The 16,610-nt window shown below is 44.3% G+C and overlaps 5 protein-coding genes and 1 long non-coding RNA gene across 6 annotated transcripts; 2 read left to right on the forward strand and 4 right to left on the reverse strand.

Annotated features, from left to right (window-relative positions):
• Window positions 1-113: 113 nt before the first annotated feature.
• On the reverse strand, window positions 114-3,010 carry LOC136190643 (metabotropic glutamate receptor-like). Its single transcript, XM_065978866.1, has one exon. The coding sequence runs from the start codon at window positions 2,960-2,962 to the stop codon at window positions 299-301; it is 2,664 nt and encodes an 887-aa protein (XP_065834938.1). The 5' UTR covers window positions 2,963-3,010; the 3' UTR covers window positions 114-298.
• Window positions 3,011-3,181: 171 nt separating this feature from the next.
• LOC136190100 (alpha-1-inhibitor 3-like) lies at window positions 3,182-5,365 on the forward strand. Its single transcript, XM_065978173.1, has 7 exons — window positions 3,182-3,218; window positions 3,272-3,503; window positions 3,555-3,935; window positions 3,989-4,329; window positions 4,373-4,493; window positions 4,546-4,620; window positions 4,689-5,365. Exons 1-7 carry the CDS (start codon window positions 3,214-3,216, stop codon window positions 4,836-4,838), a joined length of 1,305 nt encoding a protein of 434 aa, XP_065834245.1. The 5' UTR covers window positions 3,182-3,213; the 3' UTR covers window positions 4,839-5,365.
• A 269-nt stretch (window positions 5,366-5,634) lies between these two features.
• On the reverse strand, window positions 5,635-8,554 carry LOC136190380 (metabotropic glutamate receptor 3-like). The gene has a single exon (XM_065978517.1). It carries the CDS (start codon window positions 8,475-8,477, stop codon window positions 5,820-5,822), a length of 2,658 nt encoding a protein of 885 aa, XP_065834589.1. The 5' UTR covers window positions 8,478-8,554; the 3' UTR covers window positions 5,635-5,819.
• Window positions 8,555-9,351: 797 nt separating this feature from the next.
• On the reverse strand, window positions 9,352-11,663 carry LOC136190388 (uncharacterized). The gene is made up of 3 exons (XR_010670544.1): window positions 11,522-11,663; window positions 11,150-11,467; window positions 9,352-11,093 (listed from the first exon to the last, which is right to left on the reverse strand). It is a non-coding gene; the product is annotated as an uncharacterized lncRNA (long non-coding RNA).
• An 18-nt stretch (window positions 11,664-11,681) lies between these two features.
• Window positions 11,682-15,542, forward strand: LOC136190381 (inversin-like). The gene is made up of 20 exons (XM_065978518.1): window positions 11,682-11,822; window positions 11,889-11,966; window positions 12,025-12,201; window positions 12,255-12,356; window positions 12,414-12,518; window positions 12,573-12,710; window positions 12,761-12,889; window positions 12,937-13,014; window positions 13,068-13,192; window positions 13,250-13,351; window positions 13,415-13,471; window positions 13,523-13,663; window positions 13,718-13,859; window positions 13,918-14,019; window positions 14,074-14,186; window positions 14,237-14,338; window positions 14,396-14,663; window positions 14,714-14,809; window positions 14,857-15,180; window positions 15,239-15,542. The coding sequence occupies exons 1-20, from the start codon at window positions 11,709-11,711 to the stop codon at window positions 15,356-15,358; spliced, it is 2,613 nt and encodes an 870-aa protein (XP_065834590.1). The 5' UTR covers window positions 11,682-11,708; the 3' UTR covers window positions 15,359-15,542.
• On the reverse strand, window positions 15,330-16,562 carry LOC136190385 (S-methyl-5'-thioadenosine phosphorylase-like). The gene is made up of 6 exons (XM_065978523.1): window positions 16,525-16,562; window positions 16,381-16,473; window positions 16,268-16,326; window positions 15,704-16,217; window positions 15,529-15,651; window positions 15,330-15,478 (listed from the first exon to the last, which is right to left on the reverse strand). The coding sequence occupies exons 1-6, from the start codon at window positions 16,540-16,542 to the stop codon at window positions 15,449-15,451; spliced, it is 837 nt and encodes a 278-aa protein (XP_065834595.1). The 5' UTR covers window positions 16,543-16,562; the 3' UTR covers window positions 15,330-15,448.
• Window positions 16,563-16,610: the final 48 nt, after the last annotated feature.

Here is a 16,610-nt window from a genome sequence, read left to right on the forward strand (position 1 = left end):
TCTCGCAAGGAATATGGCTCCCGGACAAGGAGGTAAACAGTAACCGCGCAAAAGGGCTGGCAGTGAAGACCGCAAACCCATGCAAAGAGATGGAGTTGAGGAGCTAGCATAAGTTTCATTACCGCAACTCACTGCACTATGAGAAGAAACATAAGGAACAACACTCAAGTACTGATGCTATAAGAGTTACTCAAGGCGAGTTAAAACAGACCTTGTATACAGCAAAAGCAGGACGCCGTGTCAGACCGAACTAGAGTGCTACTACATTTGAATAGTCATATCGTCTATATGTGCGCTTCTATTCCGTTTCGGTGTTGACCTTAGATCCGCTGCCACCTGATTTGTTTGCCGCTGTTGCAGAGAATTTTGAAACGTACTCTCTTGTGTTTCTTTCCGGTTGAAACAAAACAGTAAAGACTTTCTGCCCGAAGAAACACCCCAAGGCGACTAACGCTGTAAAGTTCACCGACAAGATAATAAGGACCGAGAGAAAATCAGAGCGGACGTCCCTAATGCCAATTCCTATTGCTACAAAAGTGAGCCAGGTAAGTAGCTCAGAAAAGGCAGCCAAATTTATGAAGAGTTTCTCGTTAAAGCCTTTAGGAATATCTCGCATCCTGTTAACGAGCACAATGCAGGAAATTATAAGTGACATGATGTAGAGCACAGAGGGAACGAGGCCGTAGCTGTATAGATGACGGCAGGCAAGTGTGACATCTTCGTTCTCTTCTTTAATGACGAGAGCGGCTTTCGGAGCTGCAATCGCCAGCCAGAAACTGTTGATGATACAAGCTCCTAGTATAATTGCACCAGCGAGCAAAATCTGACTTCCCTGACCAAGGCACGGTAGTTGTTGACTCATGTTTGTTTTGCTTTTGAAAATTCGCACAATTCGATTCGTTTTAATTAAAAGAGCACCGAAAATCATTGATGGGAAGACCGTCACAAAATATCGCTGAACTCCGCACAGAGAGTCGGTTGGCTTGCCTATGAAAACGAATGTCAATAGATGAGACAACATGATTCCTGCCAACATGACGATAGTCAATTCCCTGCTATTTGCCTTGACGATAGGGGTATTCCAAAACCTGAGAAAAACGACCAGGGTTGTAGAGACGAGGGCTATACCAGTCAGTGCTATTACAACACTGAAGATTGCCAAAGGGTCACTCCATCTGAGGTAATTGACCTTTAGCACTTGGCATCCTGTGCGAGAGTCGTCTGAGGTTTGGTTACCCGGGCAACGCTGGCATTCTCCAAAAGGATTCTTCTTGGTGTTAAGGAAATAATGTTTGTCGCATCGTCCTACGCAATCCCAGCACTTCGTCGAAAGCCTGCCGGAAACCGTTGAAGGATCCAAATTCAGTGGTACTCTCCTACTTCCCAGATTACATGGTAGACTGCAGCGAGAAACTGGCACTGAATCGCCTATCCACATTATATCTTTAAACACTGTTAGATTCTCTTCATCCCATTCTCCCACTACATCAATATAAGGTTCTTGATTTGGTTTCGTTTTGAGGTTGACTATGTCGTACTGGGCACCTACGTAATCCCCATTTGGGTTGAAAGAAAAGTCCCCTCCTGTAATCGAAGGAAATGTGATGTTCAGCAGAATAGCGGAGTAGTTCTTCCTGCACTCTTCTATATCAGTTTTACAGAACTCGACTTGACGGCGGAAGCAAACTGGGTTCACTTCATTATTGCAGGAAGCAAGAAAGTAGGCATGGAGTGAGTAAGCAAATACGTCGACAGCATCTACCGCCTTGGATACTTTAGTTGCAAAGGTCTTCCCTTTAAATGTCTTGTTACCGCATGTCCCGTCAGCAAGCTTGCATTGCAGTTTTTTTTCGAAATAAGTTTCCAACCAAGGGTTTTCTCCAGTACTGTTTGTAAATCTAAGATTTTCCATGTGCTTCAAGAATAGTGGAAGAGTGGTTACTTTGGGATTGACTGACAAGGACCCAAGAGCCGTCAGTGTGGTGTCAACGGCACCGTCTGCTGTTAGAAACTGAAATGTCTCTATATCTGCGCCCCACGCGTCGCATCCGATGAAAGTGAAATTCCGACTCCTTAGTGAAGGTGTCTTATGAATCACCCGAATAACTGTACGAGCAAGATCCTGTTGGGCGAATATAACGAGCACGCTTCCGTTTTGGAAAGCTCGCTTCCAATCGCGTAGACTATTAGTCACATTGACTCTTTGAAGGTCTGTCAGAGCGTTTTCGACAGTGCTATAGGATGCTTGAATTTCTAATCCCACTTTGAAACCAAATTCAATATCCAGTTTCTGTGTCTCCTTTTCCAGCGCTCTGAATCCCGCAGAACCATAGGCATCAGTCGAGTATATACCGTGCACGTAAGTCCACTTGTATTTTTTAATGAGAGCTGCTATAGCTCTTGCTTGAAACGAATCTGAAGGAATCGTCCTAAAAAAGAGCGGATATCTATCAGAGTTACTCAGATCAGGACTAGTCGAAGCGTAGCTGATCATAGGCACAAAAAATAGGTTGACGAGATCATTGACTCGGATGGAATTTCCAGAATAAACTGGTCCAACAATTCCCATCAGGGGACTACCTCTTTCCACATCGTTATAGACAAATTCGAGAGACTGTCGTAAAGCATACTCCGGTGCAGAGCACGTGTCACGAATTTCGTAGCCTATGACAATGCCGGGTAGTACTGTTGGGTCGGTATTGATACGGTTAATAGCGAACGCCATTGCTTCCGCATACTCGACACCCGATAACCTCATGTTCTCAAGCGTCTCTAAGCATTTTTTCTGACGATAGGTGTAGATGGGAGTGAGACCGCCGAAAACGATATCAGCTTTCGTACAGTTACGAGTGGAGGGGGTGTCGGCTGGCTTGTAGCACGGAGCCCGGAAGATATCAGCCGTGCTTTCCGTCGTGTGCATCATAGCGGCACTGAAGAGACTGACAAAGCTGACGAGAAGCATTGGAGACTAGATGGCATATGGGGAGAGTAAACACGGGCGAATGTGGGGACTCGATCACGTGCACGACTCTTCGAACGTTCCCCTACTTAAGCAGATCCAAACTGATAAACTTTTGAGATTAAAAATTGTCATAAAATTTTATAAATAAACCCTTTTCTGCAAAACATAAATAATTGCAGATTTCTGTTGAAGGTATTTTGTTTCAAAACTATTCGTATAGTGCGTTTGGAAACAGCGATAAATGTGGCAGCATGTGGTATGTATCTGAAAGCAGTGACTTACGATGTGGACCTAATCATTTCGTCGTAGGTTAACCGCCTTCGTGGTCAGAACGTTCGGTCAAGCGCATGGAATTATTGACGTTGATCAGACAGTTCAAGCAAAGGCGATTAACTGGATGAAGAAGAAGCAGAGTCAAGATGGATCGTTCCCAACTGTTTGTCATGTTCTTGACAAGGAAATGCAGGGTTGCTCCGGAGGAGAATGCAGTCTGACCGCCTACGTTACAATTGCTCTATTAGAAGCAGGCGTGCCGTCATCTGTGAGAAACCAGTGTGATCCTCAAACATTTCCGCGTGAGATTTTTCTGTAGGATCCATCTATTGTCAATGCATTGACTTACCTCAACTCGACGTGCTCCTCGAATGACTGCGAGAACAATTACGCTTTGGCTGTCATTTCCAACGTATTCTGCAAGGCTGGTCACTCTAGAGCCGACGAACTACTCAATCAACTACTGAGCTGCGCGACAACCGAAGACGATACAATGTACTGGAAGTATTCAAAGGAGAGCAATCAATTCTGCTACGGACGTCGTTGGGGAATGCCATGCGCAAGCCGTTCGTGCGACGTGGAAACAAGCGCGTATGCTCTACTTGCCTTCAAATGTCAAGGAGACGTGGGAAACAGCTTGAAAATTGTCCACAGGCTACTCGAGCAGAGAAATCCTTCTGGAGGCTTCCGATCAACTCAGGTTAGTATAGTTTACCAGCATTGTTAGAAAATTACTCGGCGGGGGTTTTTTAGGACACGGTAGTGGCTCTACAAGCTCTCTCTGAATACGCTGCCTTGAGCGTTGCCAACAACGACGTGTCGATGAGTATTCGCTTCAGCACCGACTCGGAATTCTCGTGGTCGCTCGCCGTCGATTCGTCCAATTCCCAAGACGTCCAGACTCTCAATATTCCGACTCTTCCGTCGACGCTGACAGCTAGTCTTGTCGGCGTCGGATGCGTCCTCGTTCAAACCGGCGTCAAGTACAATATACCGGAACCGCCGGAAGAAGCGGCGTTTGAAGTGGCAGCCATGGCAACAATGAATGAAAACAAAGGAAAGTCGTGCTCGTATAAGATAAGAGTTTGCAACCGGTAAGTATCCGCTTTTCTAGTAGACTTAGATCTTTTCTACTAGTTATAACAAGTACATGTGGTATTTAGCTGGTTTGCTAAAGAAACCAAGAAGTTCTAATATGGCTCTGACAGATATCACCCTGTTTTCAGGATTTGTGCCTATTGATTCTGACCTCAAAGACGTAACAATGATTATTTAAACTAGTGCTTAGTTTTTACAAATTTGTATTCTAGCTGGAGAAAAAAGGAACGCGCAAAATCAAAAGAATCGACAAGCAGGACCGAAGAGTCAGAGTCTATATTGACGAAGTGAGTTTCATAAAATGCTTTTGCTCAATTAACTAAATATTATGATTAATTAAATATTATTATTATAGGTAAGACGAAAGGTGTGTTGTTTTGAGCTTCAAATGAAGAGAACTGTTTTTGTTGAAGACCTCCAAGGCGTTCCCGTCATCTCGTACAACTACTACGATCCAGATCAGTCTGGCGGTACGATGCTCTATCCGAGAGAGGAATGCAAGTAATTGAAGTAACTGAGGGGTTTTCTTTTGGATTTGGTCGTGTTTGACTTGTTGTCTGTGCTTAGAAATTGATGTGCTGATTGCTGCATACGGAATTGAATTGCGCTTTCTTGTTTCTTTTTTCTTTATGTGCACTTGTGCGGAGGCGCACTCAGCTCCCTTCTACTACTGTACTCGTTTGTGCTACTCCTGCGGACCATGAGCGGACATTCGTGCAGCAGTTAAATGTTTCTTGATTGGAGCCCGACGTACAGTAGTAAGAATAGCGTAGGAGCACGGATCACTGATCTTCTAAAAGTGGTGGGAGCTGTCCGGGTTGGAAACCCCAGCTACTGTGCAAGTAGATGTTGCATCAGTAGACGAAGTAACGGTGCTGCTTGAAATATTCTTCACAATTTCAGGAGGTCGCTGACGTCATTCAAAATGGCCGCGGTTCTTAGTATGGAATCGAATAGAATGTTTCTGAGAAGACCAGTGTGTTAATCGAATGCCATGAATTTGAATAGATGATAATTATCTGGTGACATATATTTCCTCTCTCTATTGGTACGCAGCAGCAGTTTCGAACAAGCAAAATATGAATTGCTGTAGCGTTGACAATTTCTTTCCTAGTCTCAAGAATAATTGTTTGAGACATTAGAATGACATTATAGACGGGTGGTAGGGCAAAAATGATGGAAAAAAGCTCTCGCAAGGAATATGGCTCCCGGACAAGGAGGTAAACAGTAACCGCGCAAAAGGGCTGGCAGTGAAGACCGCAAACCCATGCAAAGAGATGGAGTTGAGGAGCTAGCATAAGTTTCATTACCGCAACTCACTGCACTATGAGAAGAAACATAAGGAACAACACTCAAGTACTGATGCTATAAGAGTTACTCAAGGCGAGTTAAAACAGACCTTGTATACAGCAAAAGCAGGACGCCGTGTCAGACCGAACTAGAGTGCTACTACATTTGAATAGTCATATCGTCTATATGTGCGCTTCTATTCCGTTTCGGTGTTGACCTTAGATCCGCTGCCACCTGATTTGTTTGCCGCTGTTGCAGAGAATTTTGAAACGTACTCTCTTGTGTTTCTTTCCGGTTGAAACAAAACAGTAAAGACTTTCTGCCCGAAGAAACACCCCAAGGCGACTAACGCTGTAAAGTTCACCGACAAGATAATAAGGACCGAGAGAAAATCAGAGCGGACGTCCCTAATGCCAATTCCTATTGCTACAAAAGTGAGCCAGGTAAGTAGCTCAGAAAAGGCAGCCAAATTTATGAAGAGTTTCTCGTTAAAGCCTTTAGGAATATCTCGCATCCTGTTAACGAGCACAATGCAGGAAATTATAAGTGACATGATGTAGAGCACAGAGGGAACGAGGCCGTAGCTGTATAGATGACGGCAGGCAAGTGTGACATCTTCGTTCTCTTCTTTAATGACGAGAGCGGCTTTCGGAGCTGCAATCGCCAGCCAGAAACTGTTGATGATACAAGCTCCTAGTATAATTGCACCAGCGAGCAAAATCTGACTTCCCTGACCAAGGCACGGTAGTTGTTGACTCATGTTTGTTTTGCTTTTGAAAATTCGCACAATTCGATTCGTTTTAATTAAAAGAGCACCGAAAATCATTGATGGGAAGACCGTCACAAAATATCGCTGAACTCCGCACAGAGAGTCGGTTGGCTTGCCTATGAAAACGAATGTCAATAGATGAGACAACATGATTCCTGCCAACATGACGATAGTCAATTCCCTGCTATTTGCCTTGACGATAGGGGTATTCCAAAACCTGAGAAAAACGACCAGGGTTGTAGAGACGAGGGCTATACCAGTCAGTGCTATTACAACACTGAAGATTGCCAAAGGGTCACTCCATCTGAGGTAATTGACCTTTAGCACTTGGCATCCTGTGCGAGAGTCGTCTGAGGTTTGGTTACCCGGGCAACGCTGGCATTCTCCAAAAGGATTCTTCTTGGTGTTAAGAAAATAATGGTTGTGGCATCGTCCTACGCAATCCCAGCACTTCGTCGAAAGCCTGCCGGAAACCGTTGAAGGATCCAAATTCAGTGGTACTCTCCTACTTCCCAGATTACATGGTAGACTGCAGCGAGAAACTGGCACTGAATCGCCTATCCACATTATATCTTTAAACACTGTTAGATTCTCTTCATCCCATCCTCCCACTACATCAATATAAGGTTCTTGATTTGGTTTCGTTTTGAGGTTGACTATGTCGTACTGGGCACCTACGTAATCCCCATTTGGGTTGAAAGAAAAGTCCCCTCCTGTAATCGAAGGAAATGTGATGTTCAGCAGAATAGCGGAGTAGTTCTTCCTGCACTCTTCTATATCAGTTTTACAGAACTCGACTTGACGGCGGAAGCAAACTGGGTTCACTTCATTATTGCAGGAAGCAAGAAAGTAGGCATGGAGTGAGTAAGCAAATACGTCGACAGCATCTACCGCCTTGGACACTTTAGTTGCAAAGGTCTTCCCTTTAAATGTCTTGTTACCGCATGTCCCGTCAGCAAGCTTGCATTGCAGTTTTTTTTCGAAATAAGTTTCCAACCAAGGGTTTTCTCCAGTACTGTTTGTAAATCTAAGATTTTCCATGTGCTTCACGAATAGTGGAAGAGTGGTTACTTTAGGAGTGACTGACAAGGACCCAAGAGCCGTCGGTGTGGTGTCAACGGCACCGTCTGCTGTTAGAAACTGAAATGTTTCTATATCTGCGCCCCACGCGTCGCATCCGATGAAAGTGAAATTCCGACTCCTTAGTGAAGGTGTCTCGTGAATCACCCGAATAACTGTACGAGCAAGATCCTGTTGGGCGAATATAACGAGCACGCTTCCGTTTTGGAAAGCTCGCTTCCGATCGCGTAGACTATTAGTAACATTGACTCTTTGAAGGTCTGCCAAAGCGTTTTCGACAGTGCTATAGGATGCTTGAATTTCTAATCCCACTTTGAAACCAAATTCAATGTCCAGTTTCTGTGTCTCCTTCTCCAGCGCTCTGAATCCCGCAGAACCATAGGCATCAGTCGAGTATATACCGTGCACGTAAGTCCACTTGTATTTTTTAATGAGAGCTGCTATAGCTCTTGCTTGAAACGAATCTGAAGGAATTGTCCTAAAAAAGAGCGGATATCTATCAGAGTTACTCAGATCAGGACTAGTCGAAGCGTAGCTGATCATAGGCACAAAAAATAGGTTGACGAAATCATTGACTCGGATGGAATTTCCAGAATAAACTGGTCCAACAATTCCCATCATACCTCTTTCCACATCGTTATAGACAAATTCGAGAGACTGCCGTAAAGCATACTCCGGTGCAGAGCACGTGTCACGAATTTCGTAGCCTATGACAATGCCGGGTAGTACTGTTGGGTCGGTATTGATACGGTTAATAGCGAACGCCATTGCTTCCGCATACTCGACACTCGATAACCTCATGTTCTCAAGCGTCTCTAAGCATTTTTTCTGACGATAGGTGTAGATGGGAGTGAGACCGCCGAAAACGATATCAGCTTTCGTACAGTTACGAGTAGAAGAAATGTCGGCTGGCTTGTAGCACGGAGCCCGGAAGATATCAGCGGTGCTTTCCGTCGTGTGCATCATAGCGGCACTGAAGAGACTGACTAAGCTGACGAGAAGCATTGGAGACTAGATGGAATATGGGGAGAGTAAACCATAGATGAGTAAACACGAGCGATACCCGTGGGCAGAGCCCTAAATAAATCAGAGCTGCGACGAGCTCACGCACGCTAAGTGGTCACGTGGGTTTTTGAACGCCATTTTGTATCCAGATTTCACACTACGCGAAGGGGTACTACATACTGTATAGCGTCCATCCCTTACAAGAACTAAAAAACACATAAAGTGCAACAGAAAAAGACGTTGCACTTCATGGAGGCGTAAAAGTAGACAGACCACGCCCCACTACCATAGGAATCTGCGAACGCTGTAAAAATGCTCTTTTCTCACCCTAATTCAGACTTATACAATGCTTTGAGCTCGTAAATCTCAGAAGTAGACCTCTTTCGGGCTTTGGGTCTACGCGGGCGGCGCTTCCGGAGTTTCGCGATTCATTCGCCTACCTCTGATAGGCGTTTCGCGGCAACTTAGCTACCTAAAACCTTTTGTGCGCTTAGCTACAGCACCCTGGTGCAAAACTCTAAGAAATTCGAGACCGTTTTTCGTGCAGTCTTCAACTCTTGACTGCGGAGAGTCCTAGGTTGGATACAAAATGGCGTCCATGAAATCACGTGATTAATTACCGTGTCGCAGCTCTGATTTATTTAGGGCTCTGCCCGTGGGGACTCGATCACGTGCACGACTCTTCGACTAACTGAGAAACTTTTGAGACTAAAAATTGTTAGAAAATTTTATAGATAAACGCTTTTCTGCAGAACACAAATAGTTGCAGATTTCTGCCGAAGGTATTTTGTTTCAAAACTATTCTTCCTTGCAAGGCGAGCTTCAAAGTTTTAATCATTGAGAACTCTCATTACGTTAGGCAGGAAGACGATGAAATCATTACTGCATGTCTGTACGCAATATATGAAGATTCTTCTAACGAAATTATCATGAAGACTATAGCTGAAATGTCACCTGTAGAGGATCATTCTAAGAACTGGAGAAGACGTTCTATTGAAGGATTAGATAACAGACGAATTGAACTGGAAGATTGACTGACAAAAAGTGGCAGTCTGGTGCTGTAAAGTACGTCAACCGACGAGGTGGTGCGGTCGGATTGCAACATTTGATGACCGGCGGAATAAAACAGATGGAAAATGCAGAGGCGACTGATGGTCGGAATGACGTAAAGTTTCCCCTTCACAATTCCTTGATTCCCGTAGATTTTTCCGTAGTTACTTCCCTTGCAGTCGCTCGCTACCCTTGACGCCCCTAGACAATCCTCAGATACGTATATGTGATGAGGCACTGAGGGTGAATGCAGGAGATTGCAAATAATGGCAAGCATACGGAATATTTCGAATTCACGAGAAAAAGGCGATCTGGCGGAAACAACAGATTGCAGGAACACATGTTCGGTACACAGCAACGATTTCGCTACAGTGAAACACGGAAAGAAGACGGAAATTAAACAAAAAACCTAGAGAAGTATTGGAACGTATCCCACCTACGGTTCCGTAGAAGACCTTTGCAGGATTCTCTCGGCATGAAATTGAGACTAGTAACTACGTTAATCCCGTTGACATTTTGAAGGACGTCAGATGATATTAAATTAGCACTACCCGTTGTAGACCACGTTATCTTTGGAGCCGGTACTCCCGTCGTCGAGCAAGAGAACATAGCTGAATCCGATTGATTGCGCGTAAGAGACGCTGGATCATTAGTTACCGTAGGAGAAACTACAAGTTGTAGAAATTTCGAAATAGAAACAAAGTAAATACCCAAACTGTATCATTTTTCGCTTGCCCAAAAATGTCCTCGGCTTTCGATCTCGACTTGATACGTTTCGCCGTTGCCAAGTGACAGCAGCACGGGCCATTGTAGAACCGACGGCCGAAGAAAAAAATCGCTATCGATCATCGACCAGCCGTCGATTTCCCTTTTTCGCAGCCACACGCGAAACGACGCCACGCCGACATCGTTCGAGGAGGTAACTCCGGAAAACGAGGGCGGCCATGCACTCGGAAGTGTCATACGTCGGTCGCGAAACGTCGACTCGATACAAAAGCCACGAATTCTTTTTGATGTACGTGTTGAAAAAGTGATCGGGCTTCCATGCACTCGACGAAGACAGAGTCACGTTCGTCGTCTTTCGTCAACCACACGCCGTCGACGGCCGACCGAAAGGATCTCGGAGTCTTTTGCGACGTCGACGCGCGAATTGTCGTCGGCGAGAACGAGCGTACGCGCGACGGTTGTCGTCCCGTTCGCCGCCATCTCGTTCATCTCAATCATGAGAAGCGTGTACGGTGGATTGTACTAAGAAAACGAAATGGGCGTCGGAACGGGCTGCTCGCGCGTCGCGTGCTGAAGAACGTGACCGCGCGCCGGATAAACGGCCTTGACGGCGAACCGCTGATCGGTTCGAGTGAATAAACGGCCCAGTTGTAGGTGAGGGTGCATGACGTTAGGCAAGTCTAGCCGTTCCAGTAGACGTCGAAGCCACCGCGACTGTGGCCCGAACATTGGGACTGACGTCGAAGATGGCTGCGCTTCGACCCAGCTTGGCGATTTGGTTGCAGTTGCCATTCCAAATTGAAAGCGGCTTTCGGAAGTTGAATGGCACTTTAGATTGATCTGCAGATGGTAGAGATACTCCACTATAAGAAAAATAAAAAATATATATTCTTTACTGTAATCGTAGGTTCGTTCAACTTTTCGTCGCTGAAGGGGCCCGAGCCTACTTTCGTTGAAGCGGAGACTCTAATTCCGTACAGTACTCCGTATATTTCTGTAACTGCGTCAGCAAGTGATTAGTCGCATTTGGCATTATATTGGTGATGGTCCTAGATGGACCAAACGACGACTCGCCTGCCCGAACTCTATACTCAATGGTGTAGGAAGTAATAATCCCATTTCGCTTTTCAAATTCAACAGGCAGCCAAGAAACGAGAATCGATTGCGAGCTCATTGCTGAGACTGCGACATTATAGTAGGAGGACCGTCCGGTTCTATAAGAGAAAAGCTGCCTGAAGCGTTGAAAGAACAAACACGAAGAATCTCACCAGCTTGGGCTGTTTGCACAACACTTCCCCTCTCCGATTCCATTCACTGCCTCGATCAGCCCTTCATACGACTGAAGATCTTCGACAGCCGTTCTAACGCTGTCTTTTCTGATTCCGAGAAGATTCGTTCGGTCGTTCTGTTTATCCGGGACAAACACGAAGTCGTTGGCAACAGTGCGCAACCGAAATGTCGGTCGAAAATGCGTTTTGCTGTACCCGAGCTCGATTTGGAGCGACATTTCTTAACGAAATGCGACTTTTTCAATGCCCATCTCAATACATAGATCATTGCCTTCGACTCGTAAGCGCAGATCGCGAATGGCTGACTGTTGGACTGAAGAACGAGCTGCTTTTAATATTTTTTCAGGCCTACATTCCGCAAAACGGTCTTTCTCGTCTTTCGGCAGCCAATCATGAGCGAGAAGCGTCTCCACCAATCAAAAATGTCCATAGACGAATATATATGTGGTAACCTAAAATTTAATATTGAATTGTTTGCACAGGAATCGGAGAAGGATTCTGATATTAATGCACAAAATGAAGTGGGTATGACGTCACTAATGTTGGCTTCTCAAGACGGAAATCAAGACAAAGTGAAAATGTTGATAAAACGAGGCGCTAGTGTCGACGTCAATGACAAAGAGAAAAAGACAGCAATCCATTGGGCGGCTACTCACAAAGTCACTCAATTGCAAATTAGAATATTAATAATGCTTGATGTTAATATTACTAGAATGGAATAAAATGCGTCAAATTGCTTTTGGACCATTCCAAAATTTTGCTTCAATCGCAGGACATTTTTCAACAGAGCATCACTCACATAGCTGCAATTCACGTATGCAATGTACTTTACGTATTTGTTTATTCTAATCGTATTTGTTGGTTGGAAAAGGGGCACGTTTCTATATTGCAACATGTGGCAAAGAAAGGCTGTTCTCTCACCGCTCGTGACGTAATTGGATGCTGTGCTTTACATTGGGCATCATTCATGAATCAGGCATTTATTACTACATTAACTTTTATATACCATATATTCTAGTAATTAATTTAGGTTGACTGTGTCCGCTTTCTTCTCTCGCAAAAGTATGGAGATTCTGGGCTAAATTGCAAAGACAAAAGTGGCGCGTTGCCAATTCATTATGCAGCTGTGCGAGGCAATAGCAACATTGTCACCATGTTGACAGAGAAGGTACATAAGAAAAGGAGTTCAATGAAAATGTTTAATTTTTGGCTATTTAGATAAATCAGCTTCATGAAGTTGATGCCAATGGATTTTCCCCGTTGGCTTGGGCGCTTTTTAGTGAATCTGTCGAGTCGGTGGAAATGATGATTACACTTGGAGCCAATGTTTCTTTTCAGGATAGCAAAGTACAATAATGCGTTATTACTTCAACAAAATGTTAATTATTTGAAAGGGACGTGCCATTCTTCATCTTGCTGCTCAACTTGGCTTATCTCCAGTGTGCCAAGTCCTCACTTCTCACGGAGCAAATGTAAATAAATATTCATAGATTCATTACGCAGTCTTTGCATACAATTCAATTAGATTCACGCGGCTGATAAAAGCCAATCAATTCCACTTCTTCTTGCCTCCAAACACGGTCACGCACATACAACTGACTATCTAATACAATGTGGTTCAAGTACAATAGCAACTGATGACAAGCACAGGTTTCTAAATTGGAGAGTCGCGTTTGAAGACTCCTTTTTTTAAACATAAGCAATTAGAACGGCTGTCCACTTGGCTGCCAGATCTGGGCATGCCGACGTGGTAAAGCTTCTTCTCGATAGTGGAGCTGAGCGAGACGCAAGTGATATTAATTCAGCCAGGTAACTGAAAAGGAGGGAAAAAATAAAAAAGAAATGCGGTACAAGTTCTGCTTCTATAATTAGAGCAATTCAACTAGCAGCTGAGTCGGGACGAACAGAAGTCATTCGCCTCTTACTCCAGTAACGTTATAAGATCTCATGCATCAGTATAATCTTATTGACTTACTTCAGACGTGGCGCTGATGCTCATGTAATTGGGCCTGATGGCCGCAACTTGCTACACAAGGCAGCAGCAAACGGCTTCACGGAAAGTTGTCGCATTTTAGTCGCAGCCGGTGTCTCAGTTAACGCAGTAGACAAATCAATGAAGAGGCATGCACGCACCGAGAATAGCAACATACACTCAGGAAATAGAAAACTATTTAGATTGACTCCCTTTGATTTGGCTCTCATGGGAAAGCACAAGTCCTGCGTTGATTTTCTGACGTCATGCGGGGGTCACACGACGGGACATTTTTACCGATCGGCCTCATTGATACAAGCCTGGTGGAAATTCAAACGCTCTGAAGTAAAATACGGGTAGACGAAATGTTTTATATGATGTATTAGCCGTTGCTTACGTGTAGCACAGAGAAGGTATTGCTAGGGAACATGCTACACTAGTGCTTCAGTGTTCCGCAAGGCAATTGTTAGCGAGAGTGCACGCTAGACGAATGAAAGATTTGCAGGTACTGCAGTATATGATATAAGAGACTTCATATTTCACTTCAGATTCATTATAGAAGCGCGTTGAAAATCGAGCTGCCTGCGTTATACAGAAGCACTGGAAAGCGTACATTGCCCAGAAAAGGCGATATGAAGCCAGCTATGCCATGCTCAAAGCAAAACTAGCCAAGTAATAATATCAATAAAAATTATTACTTTGGCTAAATTTCTGATGTAAAGGGAACGAGAAAAAGCGTTGGTTGCATTGAAACTTATACGAGAGCAGGAACACTCTAGCGTGGTGCCTCCTATTAATATTCCTTCCGCTTATTATCCAAAGAGGTGTGTTGAGTGTTAATGAAGATTGATGATCCTATTTAAACCGAAATCATGTTCTAGACGATTAGTTATAGCGCCATCGCCTCCCATGAGAAACGCTTCCGATGAGTCTCAAGTAGTCGAAGGGGCCAAGTGTCCTCCTATTGTGGAAGAAGAAAAGAAGGAAACGGCGAAGGTGGAAGAAGTAGAGGAGACGCCGCCGCCACCGCCGTCTCCACGAAAGGAAGTCAAATTGCCAGAAATCGAAAGTTCTCAGACGTTTTTTCTATCAAAATCGAAAAAATCCAATGGGAGAGAACGTGGAATCGTCGCCACATTAGAGAAACAAGTTTGACCTCCTAATACTCTATTTATCCGATTTGTTATGCTCTTGATTAGAACTCCACTCTCTTACAAAGTGTCATGGAAAGGGATCGGGAAATTCAACGCCTCCGCGAAGAAAATCGTCGACTATCAAGCCTCCAACAATTCCAGGTATGGAGAAATTATAGTTATGCACACTCAAAATAATGGTTTTTCAGGCAAGAGAATTGGCTGTCATCCGTGAGCGCGTTCAAGTGAAACAAATGACCATTGATCCTTCCCCTCCGCTGACTGGAAGGGCAACACAGCTGCATTCAGGAGAAACAAGCGTTAGCAACACGTCCCTGCACTCCTTCGTGGCAGCAAACGCAAAGAGACGACAGCAAGTGGAGCGAAAGAGTCAGAAAGCAAAGCGGAACGAGAAACAAGAGAGAAAAGAGTCAGAACATAAACTACGCATTGATCAATACAAGGAGCGCTGTGAAGAATTGAGGAGGGTCATACAGGCCATCAAGGAAATGCAAGCCATGCTCAAAAGCCAAGTAGCGGATTTATTAATTGATTAATTAATTAATTAATTAATTAATGTGTTTTTATTAGAATGGGAGACAGGCAATGAAGGAGAGTCGCGCTGAATTGAAGGATAAGATCAAAGCGGCTTTAGAAGATGTCATTCGACTTCGATCTGAGATTGATGCACTTGAAAGTCAGATTAAATAGTTGACATCAAACGGTGCAGTACCACCGGTAGTAGCGAATACAAAATTGAAGAAAAAGTTAGTCAGTCAAACGAGAAGAAAAGAGTGGGAATTATCCCATGACGGCTTGGTCGACAACGTCCTAAATAATTCTTTATTCATAATCCCTTTTTTCTCTAATTAAGATATTACTTTCAAATGCTTAAGTTTTTGCGTCCAATCCCTGGCCGCAATGACTGGAATAGCTGCGTGTATCAATTTTGCGGCCTTTGTGACGTTGCTTTTGAACATGTCAACAACGTGCTGAACGGTAACCTAATTACAATCTCAATTAACCCCAATATAAATTATTTTATTGATCTCTCACTCCTTCCTCCTCTTCTTTCCAACTGTCATAGTCGGTTGGCAAGGCAATGCAGCAATAGCACATGCTAGCCTCTTTAGCGAGCACTACTTCCGGCACGGTTGTCATGCCGATAATATCGGCACCCCAACTTCGAAATAATTTCGATTCGGCTCGAGTTGAGAATCGGGGGCCCTCAATTGTAACAGTTGTCGCCTCGATTTTGTAATGATCTATGTTCTCTTTTTGGCACACGTCCACGAGAATTTGCCTCGTTTCTAGGCAAAACGGTTCTGCCATGGGCACGTGACAAACGCCTGGATATGCCTCCGTAGAATTGTCAAAAAACGTCTGCCGACGACTCGTTGTTCGATCGATGAATTGGGTGGGAAAAACTAGGGTTCCAGGATGCACGTTTTCCCGAAGGGAACCGTGGGCGTTGGTTGCTAGGATGTGAGTACATCCCAATGATTTGAGAGCGTGAATGTTCGCCCGATAGTTAATCCTGGAAGGCATAATCTTGTGACCCTTTGCATGACTAGTAATATGAATTTTTAAATTAATATTTAGTGGGCGTGGGCGTGTAACCGAGAAAGAAAGACGCAATCGATTCCGCTCACTTTTCCCGTGATAAGTTTATCGGAGGGCTATACAGAGTAAGTTTGAGATGTGCACTTTTCAAAAAATGAATTTTTTATTACGGGTCCGAAAGGAGTTTCGACGATCATCTCCTTCCTGTCTTCGATTTCGAACACGGAAGCATCCTCTACCCCAGATCCACCAATGATTCCAATCTAGAAAGCGATACCCTCCAAAACTGCCTTTTTGTCTGCTCTTTTCTTTACTTTCACAGAAGTGGCCATTTCTAGTACGGGCTCTTTGTCTGCGCAAACGGGCTACTCCGCGTTTCTAAGCAACTTGGCTTTGTTCC

Source organism: Oscarella lobularis, chromosome 8 (genome assembly GCF_947507565.1).
Source record: "Oscarella lobularis chromosome 8, ooOscLobu1.1, whole genome shotgun sequence".
Taxonomy (NCBI): domain Eukaryota; kingdom Metazoa; phylum Porifera; class Homoscleromorpha; order Homosclerophorida; family Oscarellidae; genus Oscarella; species Oscarella lobularis.

Bases quoted from the DNA above. Each gene is read 5' to 3' on its own strand.
- LOC136190100 (XM_065978173.1), top strand. The intron at 3,504-3,554 runs GTGAGAAACCAG...ATTTTTCTGTAG, and splicing joins AAGCAGGCGTGCCGTCATCT to GATCCATCTATTGTCAATGC. The intron at 4,621-4,688 runs GTGAGTTTCATA...TTATTATTATAG, and splicing joins TCAGAGTCTATATTGACGAA to GTAAGACGAAAGGTGTGTTG.
- LOC136190380 (XM_065978517.1), bottom strand. From the start codon at position 8,477: ATGCTTCTCGTCAGCTTAGTCAGTCTCTTCAGTGCCGCTATGATGCAC.
- LOC136190385 (XM_065978523.1), bottom strand. The intron at 16,327-16,380 runs GTAATAAAAAAT...TACTCTGTATAG, and splicing joins TCGAAACTCCTTTCGGACCC to CCCTCCGATAAACTTATCAC. The intron at 16,218-16,267 runs GTTACACGCCCA...TCATATTACTAG, and splicing joins GATTGCGTCTTTCTTTCTCG to TCATGCAAAGGGTCACAAGA.
- LOC136190381 (XM_065978518.1), top strand. From the start codon at position 11,709: ATGTCGGTCGAAAATGCGTTTTGCTGTACCCGAGCTCGATTTGGAGCG. The intron at 11,823-11,888 runs GTAAGCGCAGAT...ATATTTTTTCAG, and splicing joins TAGATCATTGCCTTCGACTC to GCCTACATTCCGCAAAACGG. The intron at 12,202-12,254 runs GTCACTCAATTG...TAATATTACTAG, and splicing joins ATTGGGCGGCTACTCACAAA to AATGGAATAAAATGCGTCAA.
- LOC136190643 (XM_065978866.1), bottom strand. From the start codon at position 2,962: ATGCTTCTCGTCAGCTTTGTCAGTCTCTTCAGTGCCGCTATGATGCAC.